This window comes from Plecotus auritus (assembly GCF_963455305.1).
Source record: "Plecotus auritus genome assembly, chromosome: 5".
Lineage (NCBI taxonomy): Eukaryota > Metazoa > Chordata > Mammalia > Chiroptera > Vespertilionidae > Plecotus > Plecotus auritus.
In genome coordinates, this window is record NC_137776.1 from 181,101,876 (window position 1) to 181,118,674 (window position 16,799).

The 16,799-nt window shown below is 59.3% G+C and overlaps 1 protein-coding gene across 11 annotated transcripts; it reads right to left on the minus strand.

The window, feature by feature from the left end:
* Positions 1-139: 139 nt before the first annotated feature.
* On the minus strand, positions 140-16,799 carry SH3GLB2 (SH3 domain containing GRB2 like, endophilin B2). Of its 11 annotated transcripts, XM_080670363.1 has the most exons (14): positions 16,608-16,796; positions 12,078-12,219; positions 11,231-11,359; positions 7,074-7,207; positions 6,709-6,801; positions 5,258-5,269; positions 4,488-4,550; positions 3,729-3,854; positions 2,831-2,854; positions 2,289-2,378; positions 1,881-1,981; positions 1,579-1,593; positions 1,226-1,466; positions 140-900 (listed from the first exon to the last, which is right to left on the minus strand). In XM_080670363.1, exons 1-14 carry the CDS (start codon positions 16,668-16,670, stop codon positions 793-795), a joined length of 1,341 nt encoding a protein of 446 aa, XP_080526489.1. In that variant the 5' UTR covers positions 16,671-16,796; the 3' UTR covers positions 140-792. The 11 variants fall into 11 exon arrangements, with proteins under 11 accessions (XP_080526489.1, XP_080526493.1, XP_080526492.1 ...); XM_080670367.1 differs by lacking the exon at positions 1,579-1,593 and having other exon boundaries at positions 16,608-16,799; XM_080670366.1 differs by lacking the exon at positions 5,258-5,269.

Consider the following 16,799-nt stretch of genomic DNA (forward strand, 5'->3'; position numbering starts at 1 on the left):
TAGTACTTCCAGGAGGAGGGCCAACGGCATTTTGTACCTCACTCCCCGCCAGGAGGAGGAATGGGGCAAATGTGAAGTCTTCCCTTCCCCACTCTCAGGGCCAGCCCTGGGAGCTCCACGACCCCGGACAGGAGCCCCGTCAACGTGCACACGAAGAATGGTTTATTATTCACCGCGGGCTAGAGAGCAAAGCAGACAGGCAGAGTAAAAAGATCAGTTAAAAAGTGGAGAGGTGCAGGCTGCAGCCACCATACTTGGCTTGAGCTCTAGGGTAAGGGGGGGAGGGTAGCACCGGGGAGATGCTGCTCCATGGCCCAGCCCTGCCTCTCGGCCAGGCTCCCCTCTGCTTGTTCATCCAGAGGGGACAACGCCCAATCCCTGGGGCCTGCCACATCCCGCCTGCCCTTCTCCCCTCGCTGCTTTTGGCAACTAAAAGGTGCTCTTTTGCCAAAGGTGAACCCCAGGGGCTTCCTCAAGCCCTCTATGCTGACCCCCCACAGGCTGAGGAGCTGAGCGAGGTGGCTGCAGCCAGCCCCTCCCTCCTTAGAGGAGCCAGGAGGCTGGGGTGCTCAGGGGACACAGGCAGGTGGGGGCTCCAGAAGCAGGGCTGGGGGAGGGGCCGGGAACATTCAGCCTCTGGGGCCCCTCAGCTGATGACCAGGGGCAGGGACAGGAAGGGGTTAGTCTAATCCCCACCCTGAGCAGCGAGGTCACCAACAGACGAGACAAAAGGCAGGGCTGCACCATCCTCCTGCCCAGGCCAGGACAAGCAGGGGCCCGGGAGGGGCCTGCTTAGCTGAGCAGTTCCAGGTAGGTGACAGGGACCTTGCCCTTCTTGTTGCCTCTCTCGCCAATGAGCCAGTCAGGGTCCATGCCAGGCAGGCTGTAGACAGTGATGAGCTGAAGAGGGAGGGAGGGCGACAGAGAGGGAAGGTCACAGCCTGGGTGGCTAGGGCCCAACTGGCCCAGGACTAAATGGGGACAGCGCTGTGATACCCCCACCCCCCTCCCCCGCCACCGTGATACATGGCACCTACGCCTCCAGAGGTGGCGGTCACCTCCCCTGCTTCCTCAGGCTGGAGTTGGCCAGAGGATCCCCTGGTCTTAGCCCCCAGGCCCTCAGAGGAAGACGGTGGTGTAGGGTCTGCAGGCCCAGTGCTCCCAGTTCCAGTTCCCGGGCGCGCCTAAGCCAGCCCTTGCTCGCCATCCTGTGGCACCGACCCACCTCATCAGCCAGCAGGGCCAGCTCGCTGCTGTCCGCTGCCTCGTAGTCGTAGAGAACCCGGGCCTTGCGGGTTCCGCTGGCGGGTGGAGCCACCTCCTCCAGGCAGAGCGCAGCCTCCCCCGGAGGGGCTTGGCCGGCCACGGAGGGCTCCATGGGCATGGTGGCCGCAGTGGTGGTGGGCGAGGTGCTGCTGAGGGGCGGGGAGGCGGGCTCTGTGGTGCCCACGAAGGTGCCTGGAAATCTGGAGAGGAGAGGGGGGCACATCTCAGTAGCTGAGAGCCATATCCAGTCCCATGTGCCCCCAGGACACTAGCTGGGCCCACTGCAGAGGTAAGGAGACCCCGGCTACTTACATGGCTCCCTGGGAGCTGGCAGCATGAAGGGAAAAGCAAGGGAAAAGTGAGACGCTCCGGGCCGTCCCTGCCACCTCCCACCTGCCACCCGCACTCAGGAACCCACTCAGTCCCAAGACCAGCGCCCTCACTGTCATCGGAGAGCGAGCATGATGGCCCACCAGAGGGCTCCGGGCAGGGCCCCCGTCGGCAGCCCTCCACCCGCCGTGTCCCGTGGGGTTTCCTGAGCTGGGGAGAAGGTTCTCGCCCAGCAAGGTCGGGCTGCTCACTGCGCCGGGGAGCCGGGGGACCCCAGCGGGCACCTGCCCAGCTGTTTCTGTAAGTCCAGCATGTGGCGGTAGCACTGCGCATAGTAAGTTGTCTGAGACTCGACGAACTCGTGGAGGCAGCGAAGGTGGTTCACCTGTCGGGGAGAGGCCAGTGGTGAGGCGACGGGAGGTGTCTCGGGATGGAGCATTCCACACCCACCCGTCTTCCCACAGGCCCTGGCCCAGCATTCCAGTGGCTTCTGCCCCAACCTCTCCTGCGGGGAGGAGAGATCGCACCCTTTGGGATTAGCTCTCGGAAGGCGAAACTGCCCCTTTAAGGACCACACGCCCAAGCACCCTCCCCACCTGCTTTGAGACCCAGGTTCGTTCATGCCTCGTTACGTTTAGTGGGGACATGCGGGTGACAAGACAGTGGGTGATGAAGGAAGTGGGAACACTCACGTGGGTGCTACTGATTCCCTCCAGCAGGAGACGGGTTACCTCTGCCTGCCGGTCAAACTCTGTCTGGGCCACTCGGAGCTCCTGCTCAGACTGGGAAGAGTGGGATGAGAATGTGAGAGTAACGGTCGTCCCCAGCTCCCCTCCCATCACCTTCTCCTGTGCTAGTGTCCTCCCAGGAGCGGCCTCCTCCCCTCCCCGGCAGACGTCACTTCCCCCTGGGGATGCAAACAAACATCCGAGTGGCAGGGGTGCACTTTCCTCCCGACTTCAGGCCTGGAGCCCTGCCCCCGGGGGGAGCTTCAGCCCTGCCTCGACCCCGGGGTCCAGTTCCCTGAGAGCAGTCACAGACATCGCCACCCATCAGGGGAAAACCCCACTCAGTCACCTCCGGGGGGCCCACGGAGGAGGTGGTCTCCCCACAAGGGGAGGTGACAACCCCCACAGCAGCCCAGCGGGACCTGGGGCTGACCCAGCAGCTGTGCCTGGACTCCCGCCCTCTACCGCCTTAAGCCCCTTCCCCGAGCCCCTGCAGCCCCACTCACCTTGTCCACCTCATCATTCCAGAGCTGCGGAGACCACAACAGGGCCGGTCAGCAGGGGAGGGAGGGGTACCGGTCAGCAGGGGACAGCAGGCAGGGGAGGACAGCTGAACCCCAGAGCCAGTGCCCTGCCCCAGCTCCTTGAGACCCCAACGTCGCCCCACCCATTCACTCCCAACTCCCTCGCCCAACCCAACCCGGAGCTGAGGCTGGGCTGAGGCCTGGTGAGAGGAGCATGTCACTCACAGTCCAGTCCAACATGCCGCATGCAGGGAGGGGACAGCCAGCTGGAAAGTCCTGCTTGGGTTTCTCCTACCGTGTAAGCCCCCAGGCACTGACTGGGGTCCCAAGGGAACCGAGCGTCACCACCCCACCCTGACACTGGGCCAAGGCCGCTGGGGCCCCGGGTCAGTCACGGAACCTTTCTGTCCCTTCAGCAGAGGAAGGCAGCCTCGGCCCGAGTCACACGGGTTCAGCAGCAAAGGAAAAACGGCAGCCCCCACCCTCCAGGACAGTTCTCCTTCCTCTCGGCCCAGGAAGGAGGCAGGGAGTGCGATCGAGAGCCTAGAGAAGGACCCCTCCTCCCACCACGACTTGGGAGCCCCATTTCTCCTCCGCACTGCGGGAAAGCTACCCTGAGACCATGACCTGAGACACGCAAGTAAAACAGGGCCAGCCCTGTGGCAGAGAGGTCCCACCAGTGCTGGTTGGGGAGCCGCCTCACGGGGAGCCGCCTCCATGTGTGCAGACGTGGGCGCCCATCAGCAGGGCCCTGCAGGCTAAACTGCGGTTGACGCCCCCGAGGGACGATGGCCCAGCCACTGAATGACTGCACAAGTACACACGGAAACATGCTTGTGACAGGGGAGGAAGAGCAGAGGTCTGTGCGGGAGGACGTCACCCGTGGGGACGACGGAAGGACAGAGAAGAGGCAGAAGGCACAGCATGGTTGTGACAGGCAGGATGGGATACGTGTGACTGGCCTATTTCCCAGACTAAACAGTAAATGCCAAATCTCCCAATAACGCTGGAGAGAAAAAACACACGGAGACAGTCAAAGTCTTCGGACCCCGCCCCACCCCGCCCCCCCACGCCCAGCTTCAGTCCTTCTCAGGACACACCCTGTTCCCAACCCTCTGGGCTGCTCCTTCCACTCGCCCTGCTCATTCTCAAGGCCTCCTCACCCCAGGACACCTAGCAGCTGTGCCGTAAGGCAGCTGGACCACCAGCGCCATCCTTGTCACCTGTCTTTAGGAGTCTGTGAATTCATGGCAGGCCAGACCCAGGCCTCGTCTCTCCTCGGGACCGAGTAGGGACAGGGATGGTGAGTGGGGTGGGGGGCAGTGCCTGCTTTGGGGGGTCAAGGTTGTGTCTGGGGGCAGGCAGACTTTCAGGTCCACTGGGGATGGGACAGCTGCTGTCCTCAGTTCACCACCCTGTTCAGTGCAGCTGGTCCGGTCTCCACCTTCAGCATTTCCCAGGGAGAAGCGAGGCCAGCCACATGGTCACAGGGCACAGGGACAGCCAGGTGGACAGAGCTTCAGGGACTGGTCCAACCGGTGCCCCTGCCTTGCCCTCTGTCTCCTGTCTACTGTGCAGCAGACCCCGAGGTGTGGGAGGGACCGGGGAGGACAGGGGTGGGTGGGGTGGGAGCGCTTACCGCGGAGGCGCTGGCGGAGAGAATGTAATTACGAGGTCTAGTCTCCTGAAAGTCAGGCACCGTCTAGTGGGAACAGAGTTCATGGGGGGAGGGGGTCACAGTGAGCCGGGGCTGGGCTGGGGCCAGGAGGCCACCCTGGAGTGTCCCACAGAGCCGCACCAGGAGCCCCTGGCCCCAGGGACGGGAGGCTACAGACAAACACAACACTGACCCTCTTCCCACACCCACCGCCTGGAGAGGAGGCGGGCTTGAGACCTGGAGAGTGAAGACAGAGACCAAGTGGGTGGACACGCTGGGGAGGCCAGGAAAGCAGATGTGACAAGGAGACAGCCTGTGGCTGTTGTCACAGCCTTTGCCTCTGGGCAAGCCAGACTTTCCAGCCCCTGGCCCAGGGGTCAAGGCCCTCTGCTCCCTGGACCGCCAGTCTTCCAAACAAACCCCGCCCCACCGCTTCCTCCATCCCAGAATCGCTGCACACATCTCTCGCTCCTGCAGCAAGGGCCAGGCCCCTCCCCCACAACCAAGGTGGACAGATGGATGCATGGATGGACAGAGTGATGGGCTTTCAACATTTGCAAAAAGCTGACTCCGAGGCTCCAATGCCTGGCGTCCCCCCAAAACAGAGGCTACTCATGGTAGAGGCTCTGATGAGGAGACCAGCTGCTTGCAAAAGGCCCAGAGGATGTGCCCTGGGCCGGCCATGGCACCGCGGGCGCCAGGCCAGATGGGCAAACCAGAAGCAGCACAGCACGTGGGACAGGTATACTCACATCTCCCTCACACTGAGCCAAGTTACCCAAAGCAGAACGGAAAGGAACAAAAACAAAAGAGTTAGTGAATCCACAGCACAGGCGGGAGCAGGCCCCCCGGCCCCAGCGGGAGGGACGCGAGGCGGACAGGCAGATGGACACACGCAACCCGCCCTCCGGAAGTGTCTTGGTCTGTGTGTGTGAGCGGTTAGAAGGGTGGGGATGAGGGAGCTGCTGGGCGCGGGTCCTCTGGGAATCAAGCTGGGCTGCCCAGGTCCTAGCTCTGGAGAGGGTGGCCTGGACTAACCCAGAGGCTTGAGGCTGTCCGGGCCAACCAACCGGAGAGGAGGTGGTGCCACTCCAGTGACTAAGGAAGGGCTCCCCTGGCCTGGCTGATGGAGGAAAAGCTTGTTTGGGCCAAGTTATTCTTGAGAGGTTGTCCATCCCTGAGTGACAGGGAGACTGTCCTGTCCAGGTGACTCAGTAAGGTCATCCCAATAGCCCTCGTCACCCTACCCAACCCGAACAAGACTCCAGTGGCTGAGCCCCTGCCTCCCATCTGGACCCCACACACCCAGATGAGCTAGGACCCTGTCCATGGCTCTTGCCAGAGGCAGTGCAGGCCCCAGGTGGCCACACTGTGAGGGGCACGCATGGAGGGTTCAGGGCCAGAACTCTCAGGAGCAGCTGTGGGGAGCCTGGGCTGGGTCCGGCCTTCACGGCTGAGAGCATGGGTTTCCCCGGCATGGCCTGGACCTGGGGATTCCCTCCCCAAGGAGAAGTGGCCTTTAGGCCCCTACACCCCCCACCCCCAGCAGCCTGGCATCCCAAGAGTGTGCTCACCCTCGGACCCAGTTCTTCCCAGCCTGGCCTAGCCCTGATCCAACTGTCCCCGCTGCACGCCATTGGCCCACCCAGGCTAAGCAGGCCTCAGGGAGCAGAGAGAAGGGGAGCCGCCGGCCTAGCCAGTCACTTGGGGCTGCCTGAAAGGGCCCCTCAGACATGCTCCTGTGCAAGCGGGCAGTCTAGCTCCAGGGCTCTCCACACCATCGCAGGGGGCCTGGGACCAGCGCTGGAGCAGTGGGTGTGGGATTAGTAAGGCGGAGCCATGCCCTGGCAGAGCTGGGACAGAGCTGAGCATCCGGGAAGGGTGGGCAAGGGCATGCGGGAAACTCCAACTGTGTCTGTCTGGGGAGGCTGTAGGGTGCCCGGAGCCCAGGGTGGGTGGGGCATTGCTGGCCAGCCCACCCCGTAAATGTTGACCCTGGGACCCTAAGCTCTGGGCTGTCAGGATTCCCCTGGGGGCAGGGGCATAGAGGTGTGACTTGAAGTGACCAGTCCAGACCAGCACCCCCAGCCAGGCCTCTCCAGGCAAGGACAGGGGAGAGAGGTCATGCCAAACCAGGTCCCTTCAAGCACCCCTCCTTGGCTCCACCCAGAGCCGGGGGCGGGAGGCCAGCGGGGGCACCTACCGCGGCTTTGGCCTCCGCGGCCTTGGCCTTCTTCAGTCGTGCTTTGCAGACATCCAAGTCTAGACGCCGGTTTTGGAGGAGCCGTCTCTCCTTCTGCGGGTGGAACAGGAACAGTGAGGCGCTGGGCCGCCCTGGGAGACCCCGGGCCATGGCAGGACTGGCCTAGGGGGCCATCTGGCCAAGACAAGGAAACTGAGGCCCGAAGAAGGAAAGTCATCCACTCTGAGTAACGGTCCACAGGCGCCTGGTCTGGGGAGGCCCCAGAGGTCCGGGTTCCCACCAAGGGAGGAGAGCCTTGCTCGGTGGCTCGGGAAAGGGCTGCCATGGTGACGAGGAGGCGGAGTGGTGCACCCCAGGCTCCTCACCGAGATCGTCTTCCAGTCCCCCTCCAGGAAGTTGCGCAGGGGCGTGAGGAAGTTGATGGAGGCTGTGTGGATAAAATCCCGCTCGGCGGCTCCCAGGCGCTTTTCAGCTTCCGACACCTTGATCAGGGTCTTCCCTGAGAACACGGAGTCGAAGGTGAGAAGGAGGGTCAGGCTGAGGCTGTTCTGACCCCAGGAAGTAGCAGGGAGCTCGGGAAGAGACTCGTCAGAGAGGCAGCCACAAGGATGCTAAGTTCGGAATGCCTGGCCTGGAAACACGTGGACGCGATCTACACATCCATCAATCGGGGACTGACAAATAAATAGTGAGATAATAAAAAAAGAGGGACATTACACTGCCATTAAAGAGATGGGGCGGGGGGGGGGGCACTTCTGGAATGACAGAGAAAGGAGCGCAACAAATCCTCTCCCCAAAGAGCGATAATGACACTGGACAGAGCTGTCAAAAACAACCATTTCCGGACTCCAGAGATGGACAAAAGGCAAAGGACAAATTGAAAAGCATTTATCCTAGAACTACTGCGCCTTCGTAAGGACAATGGGAGCCTGTGCCTGTGTGTCCTGGGGTGCACCCACCTCCTCCAGCTCGGTGCTGCTGCGGCTCTACCACGAGGGACAAGCCCTGCAGCCAGTGACTGTGCTGATGGAGCACAGAGAAGCCCTGGAGGCTGGCGTTTGCCCTGGCCGGGTGGCTCAGTAGGTTGGGGCGTCGTCCTGTACACCGCGAGGCTATGGGTTCAATCCCCGATCGGGTCGGGGCACGTAGGGGAGGCAACCAATGGACCCCTCCCTAAAATCAAAGGATTAAAGAAGGGAAAACAAGCAAACAAAAAAACCCCCCAGTGATCTCAGTGGGAAATAATCAGGAAAGGCCAACATCATGGCTATGCTGAAGCTGGAATCATGTTTCAAAACAGGCAACAGACCTGTCAGAAGTTGAACAGGAGCTCATTTACCGGGATGACTGTACTTGGAATAAAAGGAAATAGTCAGGTTTTCAGGGAATACTGGACACTGTTTCTAAATTTACGCTAACTCCTAGAGACCCCAAATGTCTGTCTGTCTGTCTGTCTGTCATGAAAATAGGAGCTTATGGTAAACAATGGAGTGTTTGCTCAGGCCCATCTAACAGTGGCCCCAATGAGTCCCCGAATCAATCCCGAGGAACAAAAACAGGAGATCTGAGAAACAAGGTGGCCATGGTGGGCCCTGGGAAACTGCCAGCCTCCTCTGTTGGCCTGGGCGATGCCTGTTAGCACACTCGGTGGGGGCTGGAGAGGACCCGCTGTCCAGCCATCCTGGGCTGAGCAGGACGCTTTGCGCACCCACAAAGGGGACGCTGGGCAGACTTGTGAACGGTTCGAATGTGTTCCCCGGCCGCTCGCAAATGCGTCAGCAAAGCCTTCATGGTGCGCTATTGAGCACGAGCTCTGACCAATCACTGGTTGGCCACGAACAGCTGCCCCAGGAGCAACCCCGGGAAGCTGGGCTTACAAAGGAAACGAGTAATTTCTTTTAAAAAGGCAGAGACATCGGTAGCTGCATAGTGCAGGGGACACAGACTCTAAACAATGAACTCAGGCAAGTCTCTCAACAAACTAACAGCAATCACGACCCCGGGGGGCGGGGGGGGCAGAGGCGGGGGGACAGAATCCAGAGCTGCTGCGTTATGTAAAATGTCCAGATTCAACAAAATATTGTGAAACATGCAAGGAAACAGGTAATAGGAAATAGGAAAATAAGTAATCAACAGTCACTGTCTCCAAGGAGGCCCAGATGGTAGACTTAGCAGAGACTTCTAAGCAGCTATTACAAATATGTTTGAAGAATTAAAAGCAAATATGACAAATGACTCATCAAATAAAGAATACCAATAAAGAGATAAAATTATAAAAAAAAAGTTACTAGGCACAAAGAGCAGTGTTACAAAACTGAGTCAATTCATCAGGAAAATACTCAACATAAACATACAGACCCGACAATAGAGCTCCAACATACAGGAAGCAAACACTGACAGTTAAGACAGAAGCAGACAACGAGACAAAATCGGCAAGGATCCAGGAGACTTGAACACTATCAACCAATCTGTCCTCGCTGACATCTACCCAACCACAACATAGTATGCGATCTTCTCAAGGGAAGATGGAACAGTCTCCAGGAGAGGCCATATTCTAGGCCAGTGGTCGGCAAACTCATTAGTCCACAGAGCCAAATATCAACAGTACAACGATTGAAATTTCTTTTGAGAGCCAAATTTTTTAAACTTAAACTTCTTCTAACGCCACTTCTTCAAAATAGACTCGCCCAGGCCGTGGTATTTTGTGGAAAGCCACACTCAAGGGGCCAAAGAGCCGCATGTGGCTCGCGAGCCGCAGTTTGCCGACCACTGTTCTAGGCCATAAACAAGTCTTAGTAAGTTTAAAAGCATTAAAATCATACAAAGTACGTTCTCTGACCAATGTGCAATTAAATCAGAAATCAACAACAGAAGGACACTTAGAAAATCCACAAATGTCTAAAAGTCAAACATCACACTGCTGGTGGGAATGTAAGATCACACAGCCACTCTGGGAAAGAGTTTGGTGATTTGTTGAAAAGTTAAACATTAAGTGTACCATATGACCCAGCAATTTCACTTCTGGGTCTATACCCAGGAGAAGTGAAACCATCTGTCCTCACAAAGGTTGGTATGAAAGTGTTTATACGGAAACAACCCAGATGTCTATCGAACGGTGAATGGATAAAGAAAATGTGGCGGCGGATCCACATAATGAAATACCGGTCAGCAATAAAAAGGAACGAAATCCTAAAACACACGATTAACAGGGATGAACCTCAAAGACGTTATAATAAGCGAAGAAGCCAGATATAAAAAACAATATACTGCATGGTTCCATTTATATGAAACTAGAGGCCCGATGCACAAAAATTCGTGCAAGAGTAGGCCTTCCTTCCCCCGGCTGCCAGCACCGGCTTCCCTCTGGCACCTGGGATCCCGGCTGCTTCCCTCTGACCACCGGCAGGCACCCGGGACCCGGGCTTCACTCCAGCCCTGGCTTCGTCTGGAAGGACTTCCGGAACGATGCCCGGAAGGACATCCAGTCTAATTAGCATACTACCCTTTTATTATTATAGATGTTTAGACCAAGCAAATTAATAGAACCACAAAGCACATTAGTGGTTGGCTGGGGGTGGACAGTGAAGACTGACTATAAGCAGACATAAAGGATTTTGTTTGCAGATGATAGAAATGTTCTTTAAATCAAACTCAAAATTTACTAAAAATCACTGGGTTACATACTTAAGACAGGTGCATTTTATGGTATATAAATTAGACCTCAGTAAAACTTTCCACAAAGTAGAAAAATAAAGACTGAGGTGGCTCTATAGGAGCTACTGTGCACAGATATCTAGAGTGAATTACCAAGTTTAAAAACCAGGTTGAGCCCTGACCGGTTTGGCTCAGTGGATAGAGCGTCGGCCTGCGGACTGAAGGGTCCCAGGTTCGATTCCGGTCAAGGGCATGTACCTTGGTTGCGGGCACATCCCCAGTGGGAGGTGTGCAAGAGGCAGCTGATCGATGTTTCTCTCTCATTGATGTTTCTAACTATCCCACGCCCTTCCTCTCTGTAAAAAAAAAATCAATAAAATATATTAAAAAAAAAAAAAAAAAGCAAGATGTTGAGGGATAGTGTCTTAAAAAAAAAATAAAAACCAGGTTGAAGAACAGCCCTAGCCGGTTTGGCCCAGGGGATAGAGTGTCGGCCTGGGGACTGAAGGGTCCCAGGTTGGATTCCAGTCAAGGGCACATGCCCGGGTTGCGGGCTCAGTCCCCAGTGGGGGCGTGCAGGAGGCAGCCGATCCATGATTCTCTCTCATCACGGCTGTTTCTATCTCTCTCTCCATCTCCCTTCCTCTCTGAAACCAATAAAAATACATTTTAAAAATAAATGAATAAAACAGAAACCAGGTTGAAGAACGGGCACGCGGTGTGATCCCATTACACACCACACACAAACCAGACTGATGGAGAGGGACCTCATTTTTCCTCTATTTTCATCACGAGTGTTGAGCGGGGAGGGAGGAGAATCAGAGAGGGAGAGACCACGGCGCCCACCCGGCCGAGGGGCCCGGCTCACCGTAGGGAGTGGTGGGCCCCAGCTCGCTGGCCGCCTCTGCCATGTACTGAGCCAGCAGCTCCCCATTGGTGACCCGCGAGGGCACTTTCCTATCCAGCTTCTCATACAGGAACTCCTCCACTCGGGCACCTGCGGGGAGACACACGCCGAGTCACAGGGCTCTTTGGTCCAACCCAAGGATGAAAGCCCTGGTGACAGAAACAGGCCCAGAGCAGGGCCTGCCCCCAGCAGCCCGGGGACTTCCAGACGATTCCCTGGCAGACGCCCACTCCTGTGAGACTGGCCTTCGACCCTGTGGAGGAAGCCACGGCTCAGACACGAAATGCCTGCCCCAGGGCCCGAGTCAAGGCCCGCCACGTCTCCTCGTCACGGTATGCATTTGCAGAACGTGGTTCACATATGAGCCACCTGGGCCTGCACGTAGCGGACTTGCAGGCAGACCAGCAATTCCACCCCGCACCCATGCACCCCAGGCTCTCCCGAGCTTGCTTCCGCTTGCTCCGTGCTGCGGGGTGCCTGGGCAAGCCCTCTGCCAGCGCTGGGCCTCGCCGCCGTCTCTCAGACGACCCTGCTGCTGCTTCTCCTGCCTCTTCTCCCAAGGGTTTCAGTTCCCAGGCAGTCCCAGGCCTCGGTGCTAAACCCGGCATCTCCGCGGCCCCCAAGAGCACACCTCAGAGCCCAGCACCCACTCCGCTGTTGCCTTTCCCTTCCCCGGGACACCGCCTTAAGCCCCGAAAGTCTAAATCAGATCTCTCCCACCGGCCAGTCCCACCTCCCGCCTCGGCCACCGGCCTCCTGCCCTCGCCCCAGGACCAGCCCCGCCCCAGGACCAGCCCCGTGCACTCACTGGGGTTCGGCTGCAAGAGCACCTCCGTCTGCCGCAGGATCTTCTCGGTCCAGTTCTTGGTGCTGTCCGCCCGGGCCAGAAGGTTCTCAAAGCTGGCATCGAGCTCGGTCTTCTCGGCCTGGCCGAATTTCTCCTCTGTGAACTGTGGGCGGAGGAGGGCCCAGGGATGAGGGAGGGCTCAAAGGGAGGGAGGGAGGGCTGCCCCTGCCCCCCCCACACTACGCCTCCCCACTAGCTGGAACCCAGGCCCCCAGGTCAAGAAACTTGCTCTGCCTCAACCTGCTCTGCAATTCTGATCAAGTTAGGACCCTGCCCTGGGCCTCAGTTTGCCCCGCTGTGAAATGAGGCAGTTGGACCAGAGTTTGGGGATCATGGCCTCTTTGGGAAAGCCAATGAACGCTATAGCATCCCCACCCCCAAAAGCACATTTGTGTAAAAACGGGCACACAACTTAGAGGGGTAAGAAACCCCTGGGAACCCATCACAAAGGGTCCTCCGGGCCTGACTCCGCGGGAAGGAATTTGGTAGAAAGTGCTCGTGGGATACACAGGGCTCAAAGCAAGTTCTGGGGTTATCAGGAGGCTCAGTGGGGGGCTGGGAGCACCTGGGGAGGGGGTGCCAGGGCAGTCGGTGGTTGCAGAACCACAGGGACCTGACTCAAGTCTCAGTTCCACTACTGATGTGCTGTGTGACCCTGGGCAAGTGGCTTTGCCTCTCTACGCATCAGTCTCCTGGGAAAAATGAGGGTAAGTAACAACACTCCCTCCGGAGGCTGTGAGAACCATCCCTTCTACAGCCCACGCCCACCCCCCCTGGCTGTGAGCACGAAAGAAGGGAGATGTGGGTAGGACACGCAGGCCAGAGTCTGGCGGGAGTCCGTGTTCAACGCAAGGTGCTACCGCTGCTAAGGGCTGATGGGAGGAGAGCCGGCTGGGAAGGAAGGGCTGCGTGGGAGGAGGCCCACATGGCTGGCCTCTGGTCATCTGGTGTGGTGGACGGGGACACCGCCAGCCCATCAGAGCCAACTCTGAGCACACCCAGGGCCCAGAGAGCTTGGCAGCCGCACACCAGGGCCAGGCAGGGGCCAGGATGTCACACCATTCCGCCCGTTAGAGCTGTCAGAAGCCAGGTGGGCCACCTAGCAACACCCAGAAACCAGCCCAAGTCCTGGCCCCTCTGCTCCAGCAGGGCCCTTGGACATATGTCCCCGTTTTCCAAACAGGGGCGCGAAGGCCTTCTCCAGCCAGAGGAAAGAGCGCCCACTCAAGGTCACAGCTAATCAGCAAAAGAATGAACATTGCAGGAATGTGATTGGTAATAACAACAGCTCCTGGTGGCCCTCTCTGTGGCCAGACCCTGTGCCAAGGGCTTTATCCTGATGACCCATCCACAACTCTAATGGCCCTTCAAAGGCAGGTCGGGTCAAGTTTCCCATTTCACAGATGATTTCACTGAGGCTGAGCAAGGAGCAGGCTGTGCTGGAAGCGAGGTCACGTGGCCTGGGGGTCTGGAGGCCCTCTGCAGACTATTTGGCGTGATAAATGATCCAGAGACCAGGACAGCTCCAGCTGCCGGGAGCGGAGGCAGCCACTGAGCGTCAGGCTGCCCCGCAGCCATCTATTATGCAACAGGGCTTGGGTTTCTTTCTCCCTGCAGGGCCCAGCGGCCAGGGTTATAGCCTGCAGCTCCCCACCTGAGACCAGCTGCTCCTGGCCTCCTCAGACCTCCCCCAACGCAGGCCTCCCAGAGCCAGGCCCTGAATCTACCACACCCAGCCCTTGGAGGCTGTGTCATTAGCCCCATTTTCCTGAGGGGGAAACCCAGGCTCAGAGAGGCAGTCGCCTTTCCGGGCCTCAGTTTCCGGCCTGGAGAATGGGGATGACAGGACTTATCTCAGAATATTTGCAAACTGCTTAGCGCTGGGGCCGGCACACAGTACAGGTCTGATGAATGTTAGCTGGTGACATACACCCGCCTTACCAAGGTTCACAGCAACCCTCCCCACCCTGCTTGTGGCCACCTGTCCCTCACACCCCATGTTCACCAGGTTCAAAGTCCTACCAGGCTCTCCCCACTTCTTGGGCATCCATCCCGTGTCCACGGCTGCCTGCTTGGATCATGACGATGCTACCATCTCCCTGGCTTTTATCATTATTACTCCTAACGCTGCTAGTACTGTTACTATAATTACCACTGATAGTATTAGCACTACACCTCTACAGCCCACCCCCGCCCCCATGGCACCCTACCCAGATGTGCCTCAGGTTTTCCTGCCTCAGTGCCCTTACTGGGCCCCTCCCAACACCTGGACGCACGTCACAAACCCCTCCTGACGTTCAAGGCACAGTTCAACAGTTCAGGGCAGCCGTGGGCAAACTACGGCCTGCGGGCCGAATCCGGCCCGTTCGGCTGTTCTATCCGGCCCGCGGAGCCGAAAGAGCGGAGGGTTCTCTTGCTCTCCCCTCCGCTCCTTTACTTTGAATTTATATTAGTTCACACAAACACTCCATCCATGCTTTTGTTCCGGCCCTCCGGTCCAGTTTAAGAACCCATTGTGGCCCTCGAGTCAAAAAGTTTGCCCACCCCTGGTTCAGGGACTAGGAAGCCACCCCAGGATCACCCATGCCAAAGGGGTCCTGCCCTCCAGATTCTCCCCCCCCGCCCCCCTTCAGCCCAGGCCCGGTTCCCTAACAGATGCCGTGGAGTGAAGCCCTGATACATGGAAGGCTGAGCGCTTCCCCAGCATGTCCCGGGACCTACACAGAGGAGCTGCCGGTACATTGTTACTCAAACACCCCTCCCATCTCTCCTGGCTGACTCCTCCCCCAGGGCAGGTCCCGGGTGTCCTCTCCTGTTCAGTTCACAATTCAGGCCCTCCCTCCTCTGGCCTGCCACCCTGCCCCGACCCTGCGAAGGGGAAGGGCCCGGTGCTTCAGAAGCTGCAGCCTGCAGTCCAAGGCTACTCCCTGCAAGATGGCAGCAGCAGGGGGTGGGCGTGCAAAGCCAGAGAAAGCCTCTATTTATAAAGTTCCCGGCTCCCTCCTCCACCCAGGAGGCTGGGCCTGGGCGCTGCCTCCCACTCTGGTGTGGGTCCCCCAGGGGGCCTGCCCCCACCCGGTGAAGGAAGGCCGCAGGCCCCAAGCCTCTCCGTGCCCAGGCTCCGCGGGTCCTGGCCAGGTCAGGTGCAGGGCCCTATGGCAGCAGGAAACCAGATCAGGTTCTTCCCAGATGTGAGAGATAACATGACTGCCATACCAGCGCTGGGAGGATTCCCCACCTTCCAGAGAGACGGGGCTGTCCCAGGGGCTCCGGGGTCCCGGCATCCCCACCGGGCGGGAGTCACCTGCAGGGGGCTCGGAACACCCAGCCTCAACGGGCAAGCCGTCCACGGGCCACTGTGCTTTCTAGTAAACATGGCCACATGGCTTCCCAGAGACTGACTGGGGCTGGGCTCCTCCAGAGAACAAACAACACGACAAGGACAAACACCAGACCTGCTCCCCGAGCGCTGGGAGGGCCGCACGCCCCAGCGCAGACCAGTTCCGCCAGGTCCAGCTCCACGGAAGGGGACTGGAGGCCTCGGGAGTGACTCGCCAGGGTCACATGCTGCACAGGTGCAACATCACCATCGACAGGGAGCTTGCCTGTGGTGGGCACCCACCTGCCAAGCTTTGCCAGGAGCCCTACCAGCCATGCTCCTGGGAGGGAGGGAGGGAGGGAGGGCGATTCCCATTTTTCAGATTGAGAAACTGACGCCCAGAGAGATGAAGCCCCTTCCCCAGGGTCACAGAGAGAGCATCCACACCCAGAGCTGACTCCAGCTGCCTCCCAGTGGATACGAGTTCCAATCCCAGCATCACTGGCCCGGACAGACAGCTTCCCAAGGTACCCAGCCAGACCCCAATCCTCTCCCCATCCCCCAAGTCTGGGGAAATAAGAGGAAACAGGCCTCCCAGGGAGCGGAAAGGAAATTACCCCAGCCCTTGGCTTCCGGACTGCCTATCCAAGCGTGTGAAAGGGACCTGTGGGAATCACAGCAGCACTAGCCCATTGCACAGGGGCGGAGACTGAGGCTCGGAGATGGGATCTTAGGGGATGCATGAATCCCGGCCTCCAAAGGCCTGCCGGGAGCCAGAGTCACTGCTGGACAAGGGCAGGGAGGCAGGCGCCGCTTGGTGCCTCTCCCCTCTTCAGCGGAGCCCCCACCGGGCCCTGGGCAGGGGGGCCAGGGCAGCGGGGTAACCGGCCGAGCACTGATACCTCCCCCGCAGCCAACAGGGCCGAGGCCCGGCTCAGTTCTCGGCCCGGGCCACGTCGAGGGTGCGGCCAGTGTGGCCGGCCGCCTGAGGCTTTCTCTCTCCTGGGCAGCGCAGGGGTGGGGATGTGGGAGGCCAGGGTGTCTGCGCAGGGGAAGGGGCGCAGCCTCAAGGGGCTTCTGCGCGTCCCGGGCTCTGCTGCAGGGGTGCTCTTGGCGCGCCCCACATCCGGGCCCCGGGAATCGGCCCCGCGGGCCCAGGGCTCCGGCCTCACCTGCACCGCCCGAGTGAAGAAGATGCCCGCGTCCGATGCCAGCTTCTTCATGTTGAAGTCCATGGCGCACCACGGAGGGCCGCGCCGGCCCCAGCGCAGCCTGGCGCCCCCCGCCCGCCGCCGCCTGCCCGCACCCCGCCCACCTGCTGCCGGTGCGCCCGCCCTCGCCCTCGGGGAGCCCTCTCGCCCGCA

Coding starts and splice junctions, on each gene's coding strand:
- SH3GLB2 (XM_080670363.1), bottom strand. CDS start 16,670: ATGGACTTCAACATGAAGAAGCTGGCATCGGACGCGGGCATCTTCTTC. Junction 11,360..12,077: donor GCTCTTGCAGCCGAACCCCA/GTGAGTGCACGG, acceptor GTCTCCCCGCAG/GTGCCCGAGTGGAGGAGTTC. Junction 7,208..11,230: donor GGGGCCCACCACTCCCTACG/GTGAGCCGGGCC, acceptor CCGTGTTCTCAG/GGAAGACCCTGATCAAGGTG.